The sequence below is a fragment of the Colletotrichum graminicola genome, assembly GCF_000149035.1.
Source record: "Colletotrichum graminicola M1.001 genomic scaffold supercont1.4, whole genome shotgun sequence".
In the NCBI taxonomy this organism is placed as follows: Eukaryota; Fungi; Ascomycota; class Sordariomycetes; order Glomerellales; family Glomerellaceae; genus Colletotrichum; species Colletotrichum graminicola.
In genome coordinates, this window is record NW_007361008.1 from 604,871 (window position 1) to 627,151 (window position 22,281).

Here is a 22,281-nt window from a genome sequence, read left to right on the forward strand (position 1 = left end):
ATGTCGGCTGCGGAACCCCAAACCACCACTGCCGTTGGCAACAAATCTCTTGGCATGCGGAAGAATGGTATCTGATCAGCTCCATTCTTGGGCAACCTGGGCTTCAGTGAACTAACCCTGTCTCCCTTCCAGGCAAGCAATGGCACGAAACGAAAAGGGCTTTTAGGCCGACGTCAGGGTTGACCTCATACGAGAAGCGCGCCAAAGACCGTGTTGCGATGGCCGCGATGAAGGCCAAAGAGAAGGAGATGAAGGACGAGAAGGAGGCAGAGCGCAAGGTGAGTTGCACCATCTGGGCTGTACTCTATCACAGGCCGGCGAGGCTGATAGTTGTTTCTAGCAACGAATTCAGACCATCAAGGACAGAAGAGCCGCCAAGGAGGAGAAGGAGCGTTACGAGAAGATGGCCGAGAAGATGCACAAGAAGCGTGTGGAGAGACTCAAGAGGAAGGAAAAGCGGAACAAGCTCATCAACTCATGAGCTGCGTTGCGGGTAGGCCGCTGTTGGAGCGGGCACTGCGATCGAATCTCGGCGCCGATAACCTATCAGGAGAGGCAGCACCGGTCTTCCATGGACAGAAACCGAAACATATTCGGGGGAGGAAGGAGTCTGGTCTACCGCGCCCTATTTTGCACAGCTTGGCGAACAGGATACACGTTACAGGGGCTCATGCGAGGGCGAACGTTGTGTGCCAAAAAGGCGGCTCCTCCTCCTCGTCGAGACACGAGGTTGCGACAAGAAGCGACATACAACAACCATACGGAGGCCAGGCTCAGGGCCGGTGGGTGAGGGGGAGGATGAGCCAAACCTTCGAAAGCATGTGTACGCCTGTACTACAGAGACGTAGCCCGATGAGGCTAGCCATCCGAGCTTTTTCAGTTGGTGTCATCAGATCAAAAGGAAAAAAGTAAAGAAAAGGCCAGATGATGGAGTGGAACTGATCCAGACAAGGGGTTCGAACCATGGTCGCATAGTGTGCATAGACGCAATAAGCGCATAGCATGAAGCCTCTTGATGTTATTTCTTCTACCTCTTGCTTTTTCGTTTTTGATTACGAGTATGCAAAACCTTGTGAGCGTGCTAGTTGTGAAGTTCAGACGACGTTTCATGACAATGGACGACTGCATGTGAAAGTGCGTCATTGGCCGAGAGAGAGCGCACCGGCCGTCAACCAGCTTTCGCCTCGACACCGTGCACATTCCACCTCCACGCCTTTCCACACCGCGTCCTGCCCTCCCATCTGCAAGGAAACAGCCACCAAGCAAGCCTGTCCATCGCCCATCTATCAGACACACGGTCAAAAGCATTGACCGTCCCAACAGGGGAGCCAAGAGGGGTGAAAGTTTACCTGGGCCCATCCCAAAAAGCGGTTGGTCGGCAGCTGCGCACTCACTGGCGCGTGCGGTTTGCGCGCGGCGGCCGTGGTAGAACGCCTTTTTTTATCAAACTCATCCGAAAGAGGGAGAGGGCTAAAGAGAGAAGAGGGGTGCAAGAAACAGGGTGAAACCATGTCAGCCAACGACGGCCTCGAATTGCCGTCGGCGTCGGCCTCGACGTTGGCGACGGCAGCCGCCCTCGGCAACACTCTCAACAACCACGACCACGGCGGGGGTAGCAGCAGCAGCAACAGCAGCAGCAACAGCAGCAGCATCAACAGCAATAGCAACAGCAGCAGTATTCAAACCCACAGCAAGAGCGGTCACGACGAGAGAAGACCCTCCGCACTCGCCACCGCAGCAGCCCAACTCCCCGCTCGGCGACCGCGGCACCAGATCACGCGCTCCATCACCGAGTTCTCGCCGCCGCTCAGGATGCACCGGCATCGGCACAGCCATCACCACCACCCGACGCAGCACGCGCTGCACCTCAACGTGCAGAGCCGCCGGGACAGGGACAGGTTGCTGCTGCTGGACGAGAGGGCGCCGGGCCCCGGCGCAGGCGGGCGAAGCTCGCTTGACATGCCGAGGTCGGAGCATGTGACGCCCAGCAGGACCCCTGATTCGAGCCGGAGGACCAGCGCGCTCGTAGGGCCGATGATTGGCGGCGGAGAGAACCCAGCCCTGATCACGTCGCCCAGGAGGACGAGAAAGGTCGACAAGGCGGCCGTGCTGTTGGAGGAGAAGAACCGAACGGCAAGCCGGGTCACGTACGTACACACACACACATCCTTTTTTCGCGGGTGAACAATCAAAGCCATACATGGAAGCTGACTCTCCTTCGTTTTTCCTCACCACAGGGGCCTAAAGAACTCACTGGTCGAGCTCAGCGGGTTTTCGACGGCAACGACGCGGCGGCTAGACGAAACATACTACTCAGTGCTGGAGAAGAAGAGCATGCTGCAGAGCACCGTCGCAGCGATCCAGGAGCTGGCGGTGACCTCGCGGCAGCTGATGGGCGAGTTCAAGGAGCAGGCCGAGGAGATGGAGCGCGACGTGGCGGCGCAGCTCGACCAGTTTGGGCAGTTCGGCGAGCAGGAGGCGCGGATCGCGTCTCTGCAGGGCCGTGTCGAGACGGGGCGGGCGCGGATCCAGGGGCTGAGCGGGCGCGTCGACGCCGTGAGGCGGCGCATCGAGGGGTGGGAGAACGCAGATCGCGAGTGGCAGGAGAAGACTCGCAAGAGGCTGCGAACTATATGGATCGTCATGTCGGTCGTGTTCGCCGTGCTCATCGTGCTGTTCGTCGGGGCGCACTACCTCGGCGGTGACAGAGGCGCCGAGATCGGTGACAGAGGCGCCGAGATCGGGGGCGGGACGGCCCTCAAGGGGCTCGAGAGGGGGCTCAACAGGAGCTCGGGGCCAGGGGGGAGACTTCTCCCGTCGCTGTGGGAGGACCGAAACGAGAGGGAAGAGGAGGACCGGCTGAGGGTGTTTGACGAGCTGTGAAGACTCGTGTGGGGGGGGGGGGGGCGTGGTATTGTTTCTCTCTCGAGACTGCAGGGAAGGATGGAAATTGCATTACGGCTACCGCATACTAATATTTGATACCCTGGAAAGAAAGACGTTTGTTACTTGACACCCTCCCACTTATCGCCTGTGAGTGTGTTGCAATCCTAAGCCAGGGACAGAGTCTCCCATGCGTGTTCTGGTGTGCCACTCGCTGCAGCAGTCAACTTCGCCCCCCCTGAGCATAAACCACGATAGGAGTCTGCGCATCAAAGGGGGGTCCTGTGAGGTGTTTGCCATCATATTGGCCCTTTGCCAGTGTTGGAAGGGCGTATATATGAGGCTTCATGTAGTTTATCTCCTACCCTGCCATGCTTGGTGGTCATCGATATGGTCTCCTGTTCGATGTTGACATGTCTGTGGGAACTGTGAGAGTCACATGGTTTACTTTTCCATTAAGCCCCTGGACAAAACTCTCAGTCCACCTCCTCGTAAGTCTCTGGGCCGTGTTACCCCCGCTGCTGCTTCGATCGAGCCGGGCACCGCTTTGAGAATGTCTTTGGCGGTCAGATGGGCCCGCCAAGTCGAAGGGTCCTTTACAGATGCCTGCAAACCACGTCAGCGCGGGAAACGCACATGGCCAGCCCTCCGGGATATGGATGCCTGACGAGCCGCTACGATGAAAGTTTAGCCTCACCCGTGGCCCTCCCTCCTCGGATGGACTGCCTTGTCAGATGAACGGAGATGGTTGAGCAGTGAGCTGCATGGAAGCCCGAACAGAACGAGGGCCATGCCATTCGTCGGCTCTCCAGGTAGCTTCGAAGGCAAAGCAGACGAGGGTCGTGAATCAGTGGAATGTGGCTCAGGTGTCTAATTAATGGTTATCCAGGGGGTTTGGGGAGCAACAGATAACCGCATCAAGGATGCTGGTTGAGATTTATCTCCATTCTACTCTTTGCTAATGAGTATACACAAACACACACACACATACACACACTATATATACATACACATATACAAAGTGTTATCTAGATAGCGAGCACCTGTCTCTATGATTCGAGAAGGTATACTGTTTAGTTCCTATGTTTGTAACATTTCGTAACTCGGAATGTTGATCAGCCAGGGCGATAACGACGACCTGATAGCATGGCCTACATAACGCTCATACTCAGTGAACCCGATATCAACAATGTGAATAGAGAGCCTACCAGATGGAGGAGGGGCCAGAAATCCTTGCAAGATACAGAATGCTGCAAAGGCTTCCGAATGAATAGCATGTCGTGTGTTTGCATAGACCCGCCGCAGAGAGCGGGTCTGGATTGAAAGACCTCAACCCGTTGAAAAGGGAACTCCTGCAGTCACCACCAGCTAGCGAGTTACGGAGCATGAGTATACAGTGACGTTGATACGGCATGGAAGGCACTCCGACTACCTGGGTTACTGCGTTTCGTTGGGCCCGTCCAACGCCTACATAGCTAATCTGCTTTTTTTTTTTTTTGGTTTTTTTTCCCAGGTCGACGTATTGTACGTAACGGCAGTGGTGTGTTCTGGTCTCGTCACACGTATCTGTGGCTGTCTCGACTCATCTTCCCTTTTGCTTCGAGTGCCGGATATCGTATCCGGTCCGAGGCGCCATTCACACGTGTCTAAAGTAGTTGTTCACGGACGCTGTGTCGACGACTTCGCACTTATTCGTTCGTGATAAGGGCGTGGTTATTGACGACACAGACCAGCTGGTGATTTGACTGGCACAGCCGGATCCAACCAGGGTTTGTATGAGGCTGCCTGAACGTGCGAAACGAAACGTCTCACTTGACTTGTTTGGATCAGCACACAAAGCCGTACTGAATACGGAAACACGCGGCAATGAGATGGCCAACCTCGGCCAACCCCATCATCCCCCCTTGGGGAAGCTCCGACCCCTCCATTCTGCCCCGACGAGGAAGCAGAAACGGACACGAGTGGATGACGCTGACAGACTGCCATCACCCCATCTCGTCATCGAAGCTAGTTGGTCGGTCGGTAGTACCGGTAGCGTGAGTAATCCGGAGTCATCAAGCCAGCAGCAGGCCACTAAAATGGTTAAAATGTTATGCGGCACAGGTATGTGATATGCCGTCCCGGCGAGCCTTGGGGCCGGGCAGGCCGAAAGGCGGCTTAAATGAGAATTATGCACATCGATGGCCCCCGTTTATTTTCTCCTCCTTCCTTACCTCCTCTACGATACTTACCCGAATGGGCGCCGCTCCGAAAAGCCGACGGCGCGACCCCACACCCGTGCGTCCACGTTCTAAGCGTCCCGGCAACCCGTATGTAGCCGGATAGGCACAGGTAGGTATTGCAGCGTTGCTAGGGCCGAGTCCCGTCACTTCTAGGCTCTCCAAGCGGGTTTCGTTTCATGGACCGAATGGAGGCTGCGCCCGGGCCCAAACGTAGAGTTTCCGCCGGCCGCGGGTTCCAGAAGCACCGTCGTGGTCGAGCTTCTGTCGTATCTGGGGGGTTACGGCGTCAAATGGAGGTTGGCGCATGTGGAGACGGAAGAGGACGAGGAAAACTACTCCCTCTGGCAGGAATCGATAACGAACTAGCTAGGTTGGCACGGCAGTGTAAAACTAAAATGAGGAAAAAGTCAACGCAACGAACGGTCGGATCTCCGTTGGCAAGTGGATGCGGCGGGGGCAGGAAATCGTTGTATATCATTGCATTAGGTATCAAGAACTATCCTATCCGCACCTGAAGAGCCGGAGAAAAAAAAGGGTACAGTGTCGAGCGGATTCCACCTGGCGCTAGGCGTTGATTGTCCTGTACGACAGACAGCTCGGTCTCCTCCGGAGCCAAGGCCCAAGGGAAGTCGATGGCGACAACGATTGCGCGTCTGCGGGCTTGGCCATGGCAAGGCTTGAGGCCGACTGGCCTTGACAGCAAACAATTGTCCCCGTAGTGGGGATAGGGCTTTTCCCACGCTTGTTCGGCTGTTTACCTAGCTTGGTTTACGTACCATGTAGTATTATCATACTGGGGTTGGATTTGGGGGCCGGTGAGTCAACGAGAGCGGTACGGTTGCATGGTTGCATGGTGCACCTTCTGCAAGTCATGTTCACTGAGGCAAGGGACTGCCCTGTCGCAGCACTAGAACATGAGAGAGAGAGAGAGAGAGAGAGAGAGAGTGTGTGTGTGTGTATGTGTTTCTGAAGGTGGGAGAGAAACATCAGTTGGACACAGACAAGCCTACTGTATCCGTAGACGTGATGCAATGCCGAGAGTTAAGGAGCCAGGCAAGTCGAAGAGGTGATGTGGCTGAAGTGTGTGAGTCGTGTCATGGGAATGACGGCTGCACAGCGAGGTGAAGGACCATGTCTTGAGTCGATGTCTCGGCAGCCAGCTCCTGGCCCAATGATTGGGTGGTAGGCCTGAGGAGGGTGCCGAGCGACGTCATGCACGCCCCCCATGGTCAATATTCGACAGCAACCAACTACTGTCGACGATCGTCACCGCCACGCTCTCTCGGCGTCACTCGGGCCTCAATACTCGGGAGTTTAAGGTATTTGTTGCACTTGGAGGGGGCTCGGCTTGCTGCGGTGCGGTGGCTAGCCTTGTTCGAGAAAGACGCAACTCAACAGTCATGCGCAGTTCGTAGCCCGCACTACCAGTACATCCATATTGGGAACATGAAGGGAAGGGAAGGAAAGATGCGGGAGTAGACAGAAGGGGGCTTGGGCTGTTGTTAGTCGTTACGCAACTCAGTCATCGCTGACGTCTAAACCAACTACTCTTCCCACCACTTTTTGTCCCTATCTTCACCCCCGGAGGTTCCACGGATCTCACGCCCACTCTTACTTATTAGCATCGATTAAGCGTCGCCTTGCATCACTGGCAAGAAGCCATCTTGCAAAAGCAGGACCTTGAAGTCTAAACAAGACACTGGGGAGGGAGACGCGAGTCCAAAACACTCCTCGTCCTTTTAGGGTATTTCGGCGCGTTACGGAACGCGATGCGTTGTTCAAGCAAGCATCCTCCCCCCTGCTTCGTTTTAGCTGCTTTGGTCGGCCGGTGGTTTTTTGTTTTTTTAGCCCCCCACCCCTTGTTCCGGCCAAACGACGCTTGTGTGCCGTCTCTCCGAGCTAAGATATTCAGATATCCATTGCGCTGGCCTGATGCGAGAGGAACCAAAGCATGCCAATCTTTCTGCCCCCTCCCTTTCCTTCGCCTAGGTAGGCGCAGCTGACTTTTGCGGTTGCTGCACACCCCCAAAAGTGTTCAATGACAGCCCTCGCTTCATGGCTCCTCCGACTTTGGAGAGTTCATTTCGTCTCGTCTTTCTCCGTGTCACTGTGCCGTGACCCCTCCGTTGGCTGGCCCCGGATGCCCGAAAAGACCCTCAATAAGCGCTGCAAGTAAAGAGCTAATGAACGAAAATAGGGAAGAGAGCATCTGAATCCAGGGCAGATGAGAGAGGGGCTAGGGACACAAACGAGTAAGCCCCCCTCCCAAAGACGGCAGAAACAGCACGCCGAGGTAAAAGCCTAAGCGGTTTGGGCAATAGCCTAAAAAAAGCCCTTTGGCCGGGTTCCCCCTTTAAAATCACCATAACCCTGCGAAAAAGGCACCCCCGCGACAAAGACATTGACTGCCAGCTACTCCGTCCACTACCTACCTACCTACCTACCTACCTACCCACCAACGCCTCACTGCTGCTTGCAAGAGCTGTCGTCGGCAGAAACGCCCTGGACTACCTACCCCGCCATACGCGCGTTACGTCGAGTGACCCGACGTCCAGCGCCCCCACTGAAATCTGGGCCCGCACCCGGCATCCCCCCGCCGGGGCCCCTGCCCACTGGATCTGCCGCGCACTTTGGGTACAGGTACCTGGTAGTGTACACTGCCTTAGCTTGGCTAACCACCTACCCGCCTACCTTGCCTCAAGTACCTACCTAGGTGCCTAGCGCACAGTCACCTTGTACCCTGCCGGTCTTGTACCGCTCTAAATAGATTATTACGTCGGGTCCCCTCTCTGTCTCTCGCTCGCATTCATCCCAGCTGTTGCTCTGACGCCAGTCAGCTTGTCCACCACCTCTTCCGACAAAGTCCTCATCCTCCCAAACCTGCAACACTCATCTTCTCCCTACGAGCTTGGCACCAGGAAAAGGGGCATCATACCATCACTTCGCCGGCCTTGAGAGTGGTCCGAAGACGCAAAATGACGGCGCCCATGGCTTCGACATCGCAAGAACAGCTGCCGAATGGCACTGCTGTAGACCCGGCGCAAGCGGTCCCAGCACCGGCCACCAGAGTCGAGCTTCCTGTCCGCTCAAAGAGCAACATGTCCAACCCCCCGCCAGGCCAGTCCTTGACGGGCAAGGAGGAACATTGTACGTGATCATGCGGTTGGTGCTGGAACGGAAACAGCACAGATTTGGCTAACACTTACTTCTACTAGACCTCAAGCGCGAGCTGATTTCAGAACAAGTCAAGTACGAAATCTCCGAGCTCAACTCCCCTACGGCCCTCAAGCGATTCGGCGCCCCCTTCAAATCCGACGTTGGAGAGGTCTCTCCCTTGGATTCCGAGCTTCCCATCCTCCGCTACATTTTTGTTCATCATGTCCGCGATTTCCCTTTCCTCGACAAGGCCAGAGAAAAAGAGTTCTGGCAGGACAAGCTCCAGGTCGTAAGTACAAGGGCCTCCCTCGCTGCCCGGCAGTGCCTTGCCTCCTACTCCAGAACCGCCCTGCTGATTCACCGGTGTCTTCCTATCCGCAGTTCCTAGAATCCTTTGCGACCAAGAACATTTCCTCCTCCGAAGACAGACTTGAAGAGACCAAGCGGCGCAAACTGGCTATAAAATGCCAGAAGCTTGTCGAGCTGATGATGGTGTCCGGCTGCAAGACCTCCTCCGGCTTCGAGGAGAGGATACGCTTTTCCGAGATCGAGGTCGTCGACAGCAACGCCATCGAAACGGGTGTCATGCACGCTGTACCTGAGGGCAACTACATCAACGGCTGGGATGTGAACATTGCCGCCGTCAGAATTATGACGGAAAGGAAGACTATCAGATCACACAAGCACGCTGTGAGTCTACCCTTATCATTGCTCGCCGGGGCGGCTACTAACATTGCGAGTAGGAATTCGTCATGCGTATACACCGCAAGGGTGAGCTTGAGTTCTTCATCGGTAGACGGTACGGTGATTTCGTTAGGCTGCATAAGAGGTTACGCCTCGAATTGCCCGGCAAGATTCTACCCACATTGCCCAAGAAGAACAAGTCGGACACAACGACCTCCGGGCTATTCTCCCTGACTGGCGGCGGCAGTCCGGATTCTTCTGCATCGTCCGTGTCGTCAGTGTCGACCATGATGACCGGCCTCACACCACACGAGAAGGAATCTGCCAAGTTGTCGGTGCTAGGTGAGCTCTCCCCCTATGTTTCCCGTATTTGTGCAATGTCTAACGGAAACCAGGACACAAACGCGCAGCCTCTACAGCTTCCAGTCGCAGGTCACCTCGCGTGTCAACTGACAGCAGGCCCAAGAGCCCCCTGCCGTTCCACACAAAGAAGAATGGCCAGGTGACGTTGTGGCGTGAGAGCCAGCGCGTCTCTCTCCGGGCTTTCATCCGCAACCTGCTCTCCAACCCCCAGATCGCGCAAACAAAGGCCATGGAGGAGTTTCTCACAAGAGACCCGATCACGCCGACTGATGCCGATATCGACGACATAGAGCGGAGAAGGGCGGTCGATGCGATGCGTGTGGAGGAACAGAAGAAGTTTTACGAAATCGCAAGGAAGCGTGCGGCCGAGCTTGATATCTACATGGAAGAGTATGTCACGTTACATGCTGCTGTGATCATCCTACAATACTAACAAACTTTAGATTCCGCCAAGAGATTGTTGAGCGCAACGGTCTGACCTCGCTGTTCAAAGAGATCAAGGACAAGGAGACAATCCAGGACCTGAGCATTCAGTACAGAAAGTTCGCCGAGTGGCTCCGGATCGAGGTTGCTGCCACGATATACCACTTGTTCCTGGCGGAGGACAACTCTCCCGAGCTGTTCGCTCAGGCAAAGAGGATCCACTCGCTCATCCCGTATACCGTCATCAAGAATGTCATCAGGATTGCGAACCCAGCGGCCGTCATGTCTGGTATTTTGGACGTCTTCCTGGCGCAACCTTTCGGCACCCGTTCGCTGCTGCAGCGCATCTTCTCGCTTACGCTCAACGACGGCATCAAGAGCTTCCAAAAATCTATCGACACTCTTGCCGCTAAGATCGGCGACGAGGTTTTCACGAAGAAGTTGAAGATGTACACGGAGGCCGAGGAGCATATCAAGCTTGCCATCCGGGAAGAGGCCGCGGCTGAGGAGATGGACTTGATTGTCGTCATTCTGCGTTCTGACTTCCTTGAGCCTAGCTTGACTTCGGACCAAATCGGCCGACTCTACAACGCCTACGTAGCCTTCAACAATGCTGTCGAGAACATCGATGAGGAGCTGAAGCAGGGAGCCCAACTCTTCTCTTACCTCAAGCAGTTCTTGAAGCTTTGTACCAGGCAACACGACAAGGCCATGATGCTGCAGCTTGTGGAGGAACCGGTCACGCTCCAGCTGTTCCGCGACCTCTTCACCATCTTTTACGAACCCCTCGTCCGGGTATACAAGTCGGCCAATGTTTACAGCAGTGTTACCGACTTTGCCGTGTTCATCGATGACATGATCCAGGTAAGCAGACTTGCATGCAGGCTATACAATCGGGCGTGTACTAATAGGCTTTGTAGGTCGTGGAGAAGTGCCAGGAGCAAGATGCGTCGGCAGACCCGAACCAGACCGTGCAAGCGTTCATCGACCTCTGCCAAAGACACGAGAACAACTTTTACAAGTTTGTGCACGAGGTACACACCCACGACAACGGGCTCTTCGACCAGCTGATGGGATGGATCGAAGACATCCTAGAATTCCTCAGAAAGGGCCCTAAAAACGGCACTTTGAACATCAATGCCCTGTTCGAGGGAGGCGTCAGCTCGGGCATCATCGACAAGGCCAAGGTCATCGAGGAGGTTAACCAACTCATCGCATGGCAAGAAGCCAGGAAGAAGTGGCACCATGACAAGACACGACAGAAGATGGCCGCCGAAGGAAACGGGGGCCCGGATCTTGCTCCCACAGGCTTCTCATCGTCAGACTTTGGCCTTGATCAGATGGACCTGGAAGACATGGCGTACGACGATGATGACGAAGAAGAGGAGGAGGCAGAGGAAGAGGATGAGCTCGACCCGATCGAGGCCGAGCGCCGCCGTCGTGCCAAGAGACGCGATAGACTTCGCCGGAGCGCCGGCGAACCGACTAAGCCGCCCGTCTCCGAGATTCACAAACTCAAGGAAAATTTCCTTGTCATGTTGCGCGAGGTTCTTGCCCAGTAAGCTTTGTTTATAGAAGCATGATATCCCTGGCTCGTAACTTGGGTTCATACACTTGGTGGAATTGTGGGTGGCACATTTTAGGGCATCGGGCCCCATGGATTCGGCGTTTGGTATGGAGTGTTGTCACAATACGGAGTTGTATTTTAAGGCTGTAAGCCGTCCGCGTGCCCCGATCTTGCGCGTCAAGTTACATGCGTTGTCTGGGAGTCCGTATGTCCTCCAGGGCAGCCAACAGGAAATACTGACTGTTTCGTTCGATCGAGGCAGGAGCCGTTCACCTCTGTCGCCAAGGCTTATGAGGGTAGTAGTCACTGAAGAATGTATCATTATCATTGCCGCCATCTGCCCGCTACCTATCGTAGATACGTAACACGGGGTGTGTTCCTCCTCAATTCCAGAACTCCGTCCCGAAACACTACCGCCCCCCTAAATCCCAATCAGTGCTTCGAGTATAGGTCCATCATGCCCGCCTTGAAGTCGGCGATCTCCTCCCTCTGCGCCCGGGTCCGCGCCTCCAGGCTCGCCACCCGCTCCTGCAGCGCCGCAATCTTCTCGTCCTTAGCCTTGAGCGCCGCCCGCACCGTTTCCCGCCCCCGGGCCAGCCCTTTCGCCTGCATCGAGAACCGCCGCAGCACGTCCCCGACAGCCCGCGCCGTCGCGTCGTCGACCTTTTGCCCGGCCAGCAGCGCCAGCACCTCCTCGGTCGGGTCGAGCTGCTCCTCTCCCCTGGACGGCGTCGACGAGCATAGCCCCGCGTCCCCGGTGGCGGTGCTCGTGCTCGTGGAGAAGGACGTGTTGGGGGACTGGCCGGCATCGTCGTGCCTCGGCCGCTTGGCGTCGGGGAAGAGCGTCCGCGTGACCGTCTGCGGCGTGGGCAGGGCGGCTCCATCCCGCACCGTACGCTGCGCTGCAGGCGTAGACGGCGACGGCGGCGGCAGCGGCGGCGCCGCACCACGAAGCTTTCTGGCGCTGCGCTCCATGGCTTCGTTCATCGCCCTCTCCTCGTCCGACGACACGTCGCCCAGCCCGTACTCGTCCGCGCCGTCGTCCGAGTCGAAATCGAAGAGCACCCTTTTTCTCTTGGCGGGACGGGGTGATGCCTCAGCCCCGGCCTCGTCCGGTGGACCGTCTGCCTCGAGGGCAGCTTGCGTCTGTCGGGTCGTCGAGAAGTAGGTATCCAGGAACTTCTGCCTGGCGACGCTCCTCTGCGCAGAGGGCGACGGCGGCGCAGCTGTTGCCGCGGCGGTAGCGGGCCTCGAGGCGTTCTTAATGGCGGAAGCCGTGCTCGGCGTCGGAAGCTGCGCCGTCGGGATGGTACCGGCAGCGGGAGCGCCGTCCGTCGGCATCGGCGGCAGGGTCAACGTGGACCCCTCGTCCCGGTTCTTCGCGTCCTCCTCCCAGAGGAAGAAGGTACACCCGCCCCGTCTCTTCTCGCACTTGTAAAAGAACCGCCCGTTGTTGGCATTCTTCTTCTTCACCTGGAGGTGCGCGGCCTGCTGCCGCGGCGTGCAATTGCAGTACCAGTTCCCCTCCAGGTAGAGCCCGTCCAGGCGCCTCTTCTGTGACGGGGGAGGCGACGGGGAGGAGCCCGTCTCTCCAGCGGTGTGCCGGCCGCTTCTGGGGGTGTGTGTTCTGCTCCGGCTTGCGCTTCCACCTGCGCTGCTGCGGCTGTAGTTGCTGTTGTACATGAGCCGCCGACCGCTGCCCCGCGGAGTTCGGGAGACCATCTTCGCAAACAGATGGGGGATGGTATTGCTTCTGTTGGTGGTGGTGGTCGTGGTGAGGGTATCAGCGGTAGCTACTGCCGTGGACGTTACTTTCCCTTTAGCGCCGTTGCCGACTTTAAGGTGCGGATGGATCCACGGGAGCCGGCGGACCATGTGGTAGGTCAGAGTCCCGGTTGTCTTGGGGAAATGGTTGGTTTTGGCGGCGGGCGGTTACGGAGGTGATGTCATAACTGGTACCTGCCGATCTCTGGCCGTTCTGGTCTATTTCTGCTAGAACATAAAGGCGATTTTTTTCTTCTCTTTTTCCTTGTGTTTGCCGTTCTTCTCCAGATTGTCGCGGGGAGGGAGAATGAGGCCTTGGAATCCTGGATGCAGATAGTTGTTCGATCGACACATAGCCAGCATCGGTCGTCGGAGACCTGCCCCGCCTGCGCAGCTCCATTTTATTTATTGGATGGCTGGGGGAGCAACCGAGTGGGGGTCCTTGGGGGTCGCCGGGTGATTTTTGGGGTCTCGCTCTGGCGGGACGGAAGCTTTCCCCGTTCACCTCAACCCGGCGCAGCGGTACCTGCTGCCGCGCTACCGTCCCTTGGACCCCTGTTCGTGAGAGACATTGATTCTTCTGAGGTCACTTCACATTCCCCGCCTTGGGTACCTTGTGTACCTACCTACATAAGGGTGATTCAGATCGGTTGACAAGTCCCGGTCATCTTCTTACGCTTCGTGAAGTCTGAGAAATGAAAGCTGTCTGCGGTCCAATTCATCGAACGTCACTTGGGCTCCCCGAATCATGCATTCCGTCGTATACATTGCGGGCCTCGTTCGAATGTCATCGCATGGAAACCTAATAAGTCGCTCCATGGTGGAAAATATTGACATGCATTAGAATTAGAATGTACCTGAGCGAGTCCTCAAGACCTGCGCTTTCGAGGGTATGTAATGAGAGCCCTGCCCACACTAGTATTACCACACACCAACGACCATTCCAATACGCAGCCAGCCTCCTCGCTACTTTGCCCACCACATCAGAGAAACCACGTCTACAAAATTCAAGCCTCTATGACCAACGACGCAAACTGACCGCTCGCCATGCACGTTCTGGGCAGCGCAGCCAACTTGCTGTAGAGTGTCGTCCCCAGCTCCGTTCGTCACATTCCTAACCAGATGAGCAGTAGAATAAGGCGGGTATATGTAAGCCAAAAACAGCATCACAAAGGAAATCAATGGGAACAAGAAACCATCCCCTGCTCTCAGTCCCATCCATAGCCTCACACCTCGTAAAAATAGTCCTCGTCTAGACCGTCCCGACTGGGAACCATCCCAGCGCCAGGCGTCGGCCCGGTGTAAGCAGCCTCTATCCGCACGTTCAGCAACCTGATCTTGAGCCCAAAGTCGCTGACGAGATTAACAAGCTTGTTCGTCTCGGCCGTGATGGGCGCCTGGTTGAGCAGCATCAGAAGGCCATCAAGCCACTCTGAGGCCAGGCTGTGCGTGACCGGGTAGAGCGTCAACACCGCCTGTTCCTTTGCATCGCCGCCCTTGGCCGCCTCGATGGGGTCGACGTAGCTGAAGATGGTGATCTTGGTTGTCGACTTGCCCGTCGCATGGTTCTTGAGCGTCGAACTGCTAGTCGCGCTGCGAGTCTCTTCGTTGGGCGCTGAAACGTTGGATACCACCGAGCTAATGGTGCTGAGATCGACCTTCTCCGTTAACACGTCGAGACCTAGGTCTTGTGCTGTTTGCGTTTCGAAGTCGGCGTAGTGGAGGTACCGGCGGTTGTGTGATAGCTTGGCGAATCGCCAGGGCCGGGGTGTGTATAGACGACGCTTCTGTGGCTCGCTTTGGGGGTTGGTATCCCGCCGGGGCATCGGTTTTGAAAACCACGAGCCCTGGAGCAGACATCGGATCCGCTGTTCCTTGACAAACTGGAGAGCCTCCTGCCTCAACTCGTCGCGGACCTGGTACAGATGCTGGCCCCACTGATCTTCGAATGACAGTTCTAGGAGTTCCATCTGCAGCTCTCGCAAGCGGGTGCAGTCGTACTCCAGAAGCTCCTCCTCAACCTCTATCACGTCCTTTGTCCTGCTGGCCTGGCCGACAACTTGCTCGATGAGTATGCGGACCAGCTCTGCCACCTTCTCGAAATCGAACTGCTCTGCGGCCGTCGACTTCCACACGCGGAAGAAGGCCTGCAGCCCGGCCGTGTGGAGTCTCGACCATTGGAGGATGAGTGGGCGGAATAGTTTTTCGTTATTCTTAGCACCATCCATGCCTTGATAACTCTTGGTGTCCTCGACATCCGATTTGTCAACCTCAAAATGGTCGTATAGGATCATCGTCACCGCGAGACTTGCGCGCGCGATCGGGCATCTCTCGTTCTTTGGTTTCGTCGACTGCTCCAGCAGCATCTTCTGAAAGCTATCTTCGTTCTTGCGCACGTAGTCTGTCAAGTCCATCATACCCAGGAAGCCAGGAACTTCAAACTCTTGCGCGGGGCTCTCCGTTTCGAAGCCCAGCCTCCTCCACTTCTCTGGGTTGTGCCGCCGGCTTCCCCTCTTTCCAACTTCGTTCGGCTCGTCCGTTCGAGATGTGCCGTTGACTTGCTTCTCCGGGTTGCTGGCAAGGTGGAGGCCCTTGAGTCCCCGTCTGTGTTCGGGCCGCTCAAGGTCAACCCTGACCTCACGCCATTTCCTCAGCAGGATTTTGGTCAGGGACTGGAATTCGAGCAGAGGATGCGCAAGATCCTGCAGCGAGGAGCTCTGCATCAGGCTGTACACCGCCTTGATCAGACCAAGATCCTGCAGGCGTTTGATGAATTTTGACCACTCCTCTATCGCGGGAGAGCCCGACCGGATGGAGACACTACTGTCGCTCGAGATGGAGTCCCGGATCATGGCGTTGATGAGCATGAGGGCATTGCCACACAGCGCGTGGTCGGCCGACTCAAGCTGAGCGATGACGAGCTCAAAGAACTGCGGGTAGACTGCAACGGCCGGTTTCAGGGCCCGGAAACCAAATGAACCCGGGGTGCGTGGGGTTGACGGGCGGGAAGACTGCGTATGGCCGACGAGGGCGACCAAGATCGACATAGCGCCGCGAAGAATGTTGACGAGTGGGTTCGTAACGATCAGTTCGACGATGCGTTCAACGAGGTCACCTGAAGACGACCCCTCAAAGATTTCCCAGCCCATGTCAACCTCCAACAGGCGCGTCAGACTCTGTAGCGAGTACGCCAAGGTGTTTCCTCCTGCACTCATGATGAGGCGTCGCAAGACAACCAGACCACCTGAGGATATGAAGACGTCGGCAAACGCAGGATCGTTGATGGAGGACTGTAGTTTGAAGACGGCCATCTTCCTGGCTGCGTCCTCGTCGCTCGCGAGGCGTGAGAGGAGGGCTGGGATGTCGGCCTGATCCATGGCGGCGGCGTGTATGCACGGAGTTCGAGACTGTTTGGCGTCGGCACGGAGACCGGTGTCGGGATAGAGAGAGACGTCAGCAGGAAGGAGTGACTGTCGTCTTCAAAATCATGGCCCGCAGTCGTCGTGGAAGAAGCAGCGCCTTCGGCCAGGCTATATAAAGCAAGAGGGCGTCTGGGGTATCGATGTCGGACGATGTGCGGCCGAAGGCCCGTGTCAGCGAAGATGTAACACGGATAGAAGCCTCTGCAGATCGTTCTCCCACACGGGTGAAGTGAAGAGGCGTCAATTGTGTGTTTAAAAAAAGAACTTTAGTATGGCGTCTTCGGCGAGAACGGGAACATAAAAAGTATACCAGGATGGACAGGAAGAAGATGGTGGTGGTGGTAGACTAAAAGGAGGGAGGGTGTGCGTGCGAGGGCTGTCGCGGTATCAGACCAGATGTTGACTTTGGTCCGCATTGGACGCGCACGGGTGGGAAGTTTGCGCATGTCCTGCAGGAGGTGAGAAAAGCGCAGATACGTATCGTGTACGTACCTGGATCAGCAAACCTCCGACCGGCCTTCGGTTTCTGGGCCGTTCGCTCTCTTCACCCGAATGGGGGCTAGCCGATGTACGACTGCCTAATTGCGCCAATGTTAATGCACGGCTTCTGTCTGCACCCGCTATTACCAATGGGTGGTTCCTTTTTGTGGGTTGTTGGAGGGTACCTAATCTGGCTCCGAACCGTGAAGACGGCCGGACCAGGGTGACTGGTCAACAGGAGGATACCTAGCGCGTCCAACGATGAGTTTCACCATGCCTTCCCGCCGGAGACCATAGGTGATTTGCATCGTGTCTGAAGAAACTCTATGGAACGAGGCCAACAGGAGCGACTGTTCGTTGTTTCCTTTCTTCAATGTGGTGCCACCCAGGAGCTCTGACCTTTCAACTGGGAGTTTGGACTCTCTTCGGCAAGACATCGTCATCGAGTGAGTCAACCTTTACATGCAGAGGCTGGTCAGAACGATAGCCAACAGCACAACCACAAGTACAGATCTAGGGACATCGCCATCTCCGAGGATCATGCCAATCAAAGCTTGGGCTGAATCTCTCGGCGTCATCTCATCCTATCCTCCGAGGTACCGAATGACCCCTTAGCGGGTAGATCACTACGTTTCGAAAATGAGGCCAAAGAAGCAACGCTGCCGTGTATCGTTATCGATGGTGACGGCATTATTGTTGTTCAATGCTTATCCGTACTAGAGCGCGGAATGTGCCCTATGTAAGACTCTCATAATTGCTCTGAGGGCTATGGGCAATCCTGAGCAAGAGAGTTTTCCAAGATGAAGATGCCGCAGAGGACTAGAGTAATCCCGATTTAAGGCTGGTGCGTATGAGAAACAAAGGCGTTGCGAAAAATGTTCTAGACCACAAATAGGAAAGGCCCGATACGTAGCTATCCGATACCTGGAATGTGTGGAGACGAGGCAAGAGCAACCTCAAACCCACCACCCATCGCTCGAGCCACCATCGCTCGAGCCACAGCTTACTATTCACCGCGTCCGCCACACAGCAAGCTTCAGCCTCCGCATTAGTAATTGTTGTGGCGCAAGGCTGCTAGATATTTCCTCGCCGTCGCATCGTCGCCATCGCACAGCAGTCCCAACTCATCCTAACGCGGCGCCATATTCATTTCCCTCCCTCGACGGTCAATTCATCCGCGAAGTACCAGCCTTTCACGACCGAACCGGCACCCCGAACACAACTCAGACAAAGACCGATATCGTCCCTTAACACCGCGACAATGGCTAACTTCCTCGCCTCCATCTTCGGCACCGAGCTCGACAAGGTCAACTGCTCATTCTACTTCAAGATCGGCGCCTGCCGCCACGGCGACCGCTGTTCCCGGAAACACGTCAAGCCGAGCTACTCCCAGACCATCCTCATGCCCAACCTCTACCAAAACCCGGCATACGACCCCAAGAACCGCATGAACCCGTCCCAGCTGCAGAACCACTTTGATGCCTTTTACGAGGATATTTGGTGCGAGCTCTGCAAGTACGGCGAGCTAGAGGAGCTTGTTGTTTGCGACAACAACAATGACCGTGCGTGTTGCCTCTCTTTTTCTTCCCTTTCCTCCCAAGCTTCCCATGGTCGTCTGCTCGAGAAATATGCACACTGACTGACGGGTCGCAAACAGACCTCATCGGAAATGTTTACGCGCGCTTCAAGTACGAAGACTCGGCCCAGAAGGCCTGCGATGACCTCAACTCGCGGTGGTACGCCGCGCGACCCATATACTGCGAGCTCTCTCCCGTCACCGACTTCCGCGAAGCCTGCTGCCGCCTTAATTCGGGCGAGGGCTGCGTCCGCGGCGGCTTTTGTAACTTCATCCATAGGAAGAACCCCTCCGAGGATCTGGACCGCGACCTCACCCTCAGCACAAAGAAGTGGCTCAAGGAGCGTGGCCGCGACGAGCGCAGCCCATCGCGCTCCCCCACCCCGGAGCCCACGCGCCGCCGGTACTAGACGGTCGGAAGAGACGGCAGCGGCGACGGTGACTACTTTGGTACCAACTCCTGGCCGTACTGGCGGCAGCGGCGGGGAAGTACGGCGGTGGGATCTGAAGCTACGGATACGACGATCCTTATAATTCCTCGTCAATCCCTCCCGATGGTGCAATTCCACAGGAGAGTAGTAATGACCTCACCGAGAGCTTTTTACTAGGGACTCGCGCGGCACTAAAGGAGGAGAAACTCTGCCGCCGAGGCTAGAGGGACGAGGCGGAACCCCCTGGAAAAATTGATTTGATACCCAACCCCCGTGTTTTCTCGTCTCGACTGGGTGGATTGGACGACCTACAGAAAAGCGAGAAAAAGAGAGGAGAGAGAGAGGGAGAGAATGTGTGTGTGAGCAAGAAAGCGGCGTTCAAGGCGTTTCGAGGACGAGTAGTATTACAGGGGACTTTTGAAAGGCGGGAGTATCATGTACAAACCATGTCAAAATAGTTAGTGGCTCGAAACGCAGAGCAACTACAAATCCCACATTTTCCAATTATGAAATCTTTCTCGCAGTTAAATGCCATTATTGCTGGTCCGGAAACAATGCTACACATATCTACAAAGGTATCCCATTTCTACCAAAACCCCCGATTTTCGCCAGTGCACTCAATTCGTACCACGTACGTCTCTCTCCTCTAGTCTGAGATTTACCTCCCTTGATGAATCAAAGGGAATGTGAAAGTGACACAGACTTTGCGTATGACAACCCGAGAATACCTCATCGTAAGGTTTGCTGAGCTTAACTTGATGGCTCCAAAGCATCATGGAAACTATCCTCGCTAGTGTCGGCCCGCTTCAATGGCGGAACGTTCTTCATGTCTGTCGTGAAGTCCATTAAAGGACCCTCGGCAGGTTTTGACCCCGTCTTGTTGAGCATGCTCTCGATGTCCTTGGACCCGCTACGCTGTTCTTGCGCGACTGGAGGAGCAGCGGCCGAAGGCTCAGTGGCTGGCGTAGAGGGTGTCGCGGCAGCGGAGGTGGTAGCCGGAGCATCACCAAAGTCAATCAAGTCGTTCCCACCGTCCTGCTGTCGGACGACCGGGGCCTGTTCAGCCGGTGACTGAACCTCGGCCGTCAAAGGCCCGTGGGAGGGGTCAGCGGTCGTCGCAGATGCCTTCTGTCCTGGAAGAATAGGGTAGATGGCCAGGATCTGTTTAGTTTGCCCCTCCGGAGTCGTGCTGTCACTGCTTGATGTCAGCTAATTGGTTCTAGAGGCACGGGTATTTCTGTTGGCGGATACGCACATTTTAGCGTTGATGATCCATTCCAGCTCTTCCTCTCCTTCGTCATAGCCATCAGGCCCGGCGTGTACACTTCGGAAGAGCCTGGGATGCCATTCTATGCCTTCGCGTGCTCTAATCTCCCGTTCTTCTCGTTGCCTGTCCTCGACCTTTGTCTTCTCGTCTGTTGCGAGCTCATGGTTGCGGTCCTTCACGGCCTGAGCCGTTGCCAGCCAGAGCTTCTGAGACTCCCGCTCATCCTGCTCTTCGATTGGCCGGACCAGAGGGTTGCTCGGTTTCGACTTCCTGGCATTGAAGAACATTTCCTTGTGCCCAGTCTGAAGCTACGTCAGTTGTCGTGCAGTGAGGAGCAGCGCAGTTAGGAGTTTACCTTGACATCCTTGACATACATCTCTTCGCTCCAGAGGCCTGATAACTCGTACAGAACTTCGCCCGTGCTCTCGTGCTTGATGTAACCGCCAATGGCATTGTAAGTGCCACTGACCCAGCCCTTCGTCTTGAACTCGATATCGGCAACCAAATCAAGTTCCGGGCAGCGGACGAAGCTGTGGTCCCCCAGCTCGTACTTCATCTTTCCGAATAGAATGCCTCGGGCGTACATGTTGGGCTGCGTTAGGATGCTGGACTTGGCGTTAGTATCCGATTGTCGCATATCACTTTTTGGACCACATACTATCGTTCGCCCTTGGACTTGTCCTTGCCTCTGTTGAGTAGAGTCAGAACGGCTGTCCCTTCCATCATGCTTGCGGCCGAGTTTCCTAGAAACTTGCTTCTGGGCTTGAGCGTGCCATCAACGCGAATGTGGTGTTCGGGAACCATGTAGAAGTAGCTCGACTTGGGAGGGTGATGCGACGTTTGCTCGGAAACATAATAGGCCTTCGTGTTATCGGGCAAGTCCCAGTAGCAGGTAAATATCTCGCCGAGGATCGGATTAAGCGGCTTCTTTACCCCTCTATATATAGATCAGCGACACTGTAAGCTCCCGCGGGTAGCTCGGGGGAACGAACGGTGGTCGAATGTGCCATCCGCTCAAGTAGAACTTGACGACGGAAACAAAACGCAGCAAAGGGTCGTCAATCTCGGGAATGGGGAGGAGCATCTCGGGGTGGCACATGAAACTGTGGTGAGCGCGAAGGGTCAGCAAAGGAAGCTCCGGAAGACGAATCGGCAGCCTGAACCACTGACTTCGTAATTCTCTCAAGCATGCTACGGGGCTCAAGAATGAAAGTCGGCAGAACAACGCGACTCAGGTCTGCTCCAGGTCGCAGCTGGGAAATAATATGGCCGAGCACTGAGCTGTATGTTAGCCAAGGTGCATGCAAGGTATCGCGCGGGGAAGCTGTTGCGGGCGCGCCGATGTTTCTCATAGAAGCTTCGCTCACCATTACCCTGATCGGGCTCAACCACAAGGGTATCATCATCTTCAGCGGCGGCAGCTCCCCTGGCCTCGTCGACGCTTGACCGGTTGCTAGCTGGAGGGTTGGAGAGCCAAGAGGTCAGCATTGTTGGCGACAACTTTTTTTTTCTCCTGCGACGCACGCACGGCGGGAGGTTGGTTCGAGTAGTGGGGTGAGAGAGAGAGTCTTTTCGGAATCCCGGGAGAGACTCCAAGGCTACGGACGCAACAAAGGAACGAGCGGGGAGAGCAGGAAACAATAACGAACTAGGGGGGGGTGTTGACAGAGCGGGCGCAGTTTTGTCGCTGTAGGAACGACTTGAAGGGCGCGACGGGGAGAGAACGACAGCTATTATGCGTACATTGGGCAAAAGGCAGTTGCACTAGGGCGGATAAGACTCACTGAGGCTGGACGCTCTGGAGCGTCTTCCTGGCACATGGACCAAACCCATGACTGCGACTGGCTCTGGATAGGCGGTGCGTGCAGCAATGCCCCGTCAGTTGTACTTGCGGCCGCTATCGGTCTTGTCGGCGCGCAGCCTGGGACCTTCTTGGCTGGAATTGAGGGGCAGTGGTCCCCAGGCAAGAGAGGCGCTGCTGGTGTGTTTGGATAGGGATAGAGTCGGCAAATGACGGCCCCTCGCAGCCCGGTACGTAGGTAG

The 22,281-nt window shown here is 56.0% G+C and overlaps 7 protein-coding genes across 7 annotated transcripts; 4 read left to right on the forward strand and 3 right to left on the reverse strand.

The window, feature by feature from the left end:
• GLRG_01473 (Cgr1 family protein) lies at positions 1-481 on the forward strand (the record flags this gene model as incomplete). The annotated part of the gene is made up of 3 exons (XM_008092158.1): positions 1-67; positions 133-278; positions 341-481. 3 exons carry the CDS (start codon positions 1-3, stop codon positions 479-481), a joined length of 354 nt encoding a protein of 117 aa, XP_008090349.1.
• Positions 482-1,509: 1,028 nt separating this feature from the next.
• Positions 1,510-2,883, forward strand: GLRG_01474 (uncharacterized protein; the record flags this gene model as incomplete). The annotated part of the gene is made up of 2 exons (XM_008092159.1): positions 1,510-2,147; positions 2,238-2,883. 2 exons carry the CDS (start codon positions 1,510-1,512, stop codon positions 2,881-2,883), a joined length of 1,284 nt encoding a protein of 427 aa, XP_008090350.1.
• A 5,197-nt stretch (positions 2,884-8,080) lies between these two features.
• Positions 8,081-11,293, forward strand: GLRG_01475 (PX domain-containing protein; the record flags this gene model as incomplete). The annotated part of the gene is made up of 7 exons (XM_008092160.1): positions 8,081-8,252; positions 8,321-8,550; positions 8,643-8,951; positions 9,005-9,287; positions 9,341-9,698; positions 9,752-10,595; positions 10,652-11,293. The coding sequence occupies 7 exons, from the start codon at positions 8,081-8,083 to the stop codon at positions 11,291-11,293; spliced, it is 2,838 nt and encodes a 945-aa protein (XP_008090351.1).
• Positions 11,294-11,730: 437 nt separating this feature from the next.
• GLRG_01476 (uncharacterized protein) lies at positions 11,731-13,020 on the reverse strand (the record flags this gene model as incomplete). Its single annotated transcript, XM_008092161.1, has 1 exon — positions 11,731-13,020. One exon carries the CDS (start codon positions 13,018-13,020, stop codon positions 11,731-11,733), a length of 1,290 nt encoding a protein of 429 aa, XP_008090352.1.
• Positions 13,021-14,288: 1,268 nt separating this feature from the next.
• On the reverse strand, positions 14,289-16,439 carry GLRG_01477 (ELMO/CED-12 family protein; the record flags this gene model as incomplete). Its single annotated transcript, XM_008092162.1, has 1 exon — positions 14,289-16,439. The coding sequence occupies one exon, from the start codon at positions 16,437-16,439 to the stop codon at positions 14,289-14,291; it is 2,151 nt and encodes a 716-aa protein (XP_008090353.1).
• A 1,786-nt stretch (positions 16,440-18,225) lies between these two features.
• GLRG_01478 (uncharacterized protein) lies at positions 18,226-18,950 on the forward strand (the record flags this gene model as incomplete). The annotated part of the gene is made up of 2 exons (XM_008092163.1): positions 18,226-18,526; positions 18,622-18,950. The coding sequence occupies 2 exons, from the start codon at positions 18,226-18,228 to the stop codon at positions 18,948-18,950; spliced, it is 630 nt and encodes a 209-aa protein (XP_008090354.1).
• Positions 18,951-19,721: 771 nt separating this feature from the next.
• Positions 19,722-21,726, reverse strand: GLRG_01479 (oxysterol-binding protein; the record flags this gene model as incomplete). The annotated part of the gene is made up of 7 exons (XM_008092164.1): positions 19,722-20,166; positions 20,227-20,540; positions 20,594-20,843; positions 20,897-21,175; positions 21,231-21,341; positions 21,409-21,514; positions 21,606-21,726. 7 exons carry the CDS (start codon positions 21,724-21,726, stop codon positions 19,722-19,724), a joined length of 1,626 nt encoding a protein of 541 aa, XP_008090355.1.
• Between the last annotated feature and the right edge of the window lie 555 nt (positions 21,727-22,281).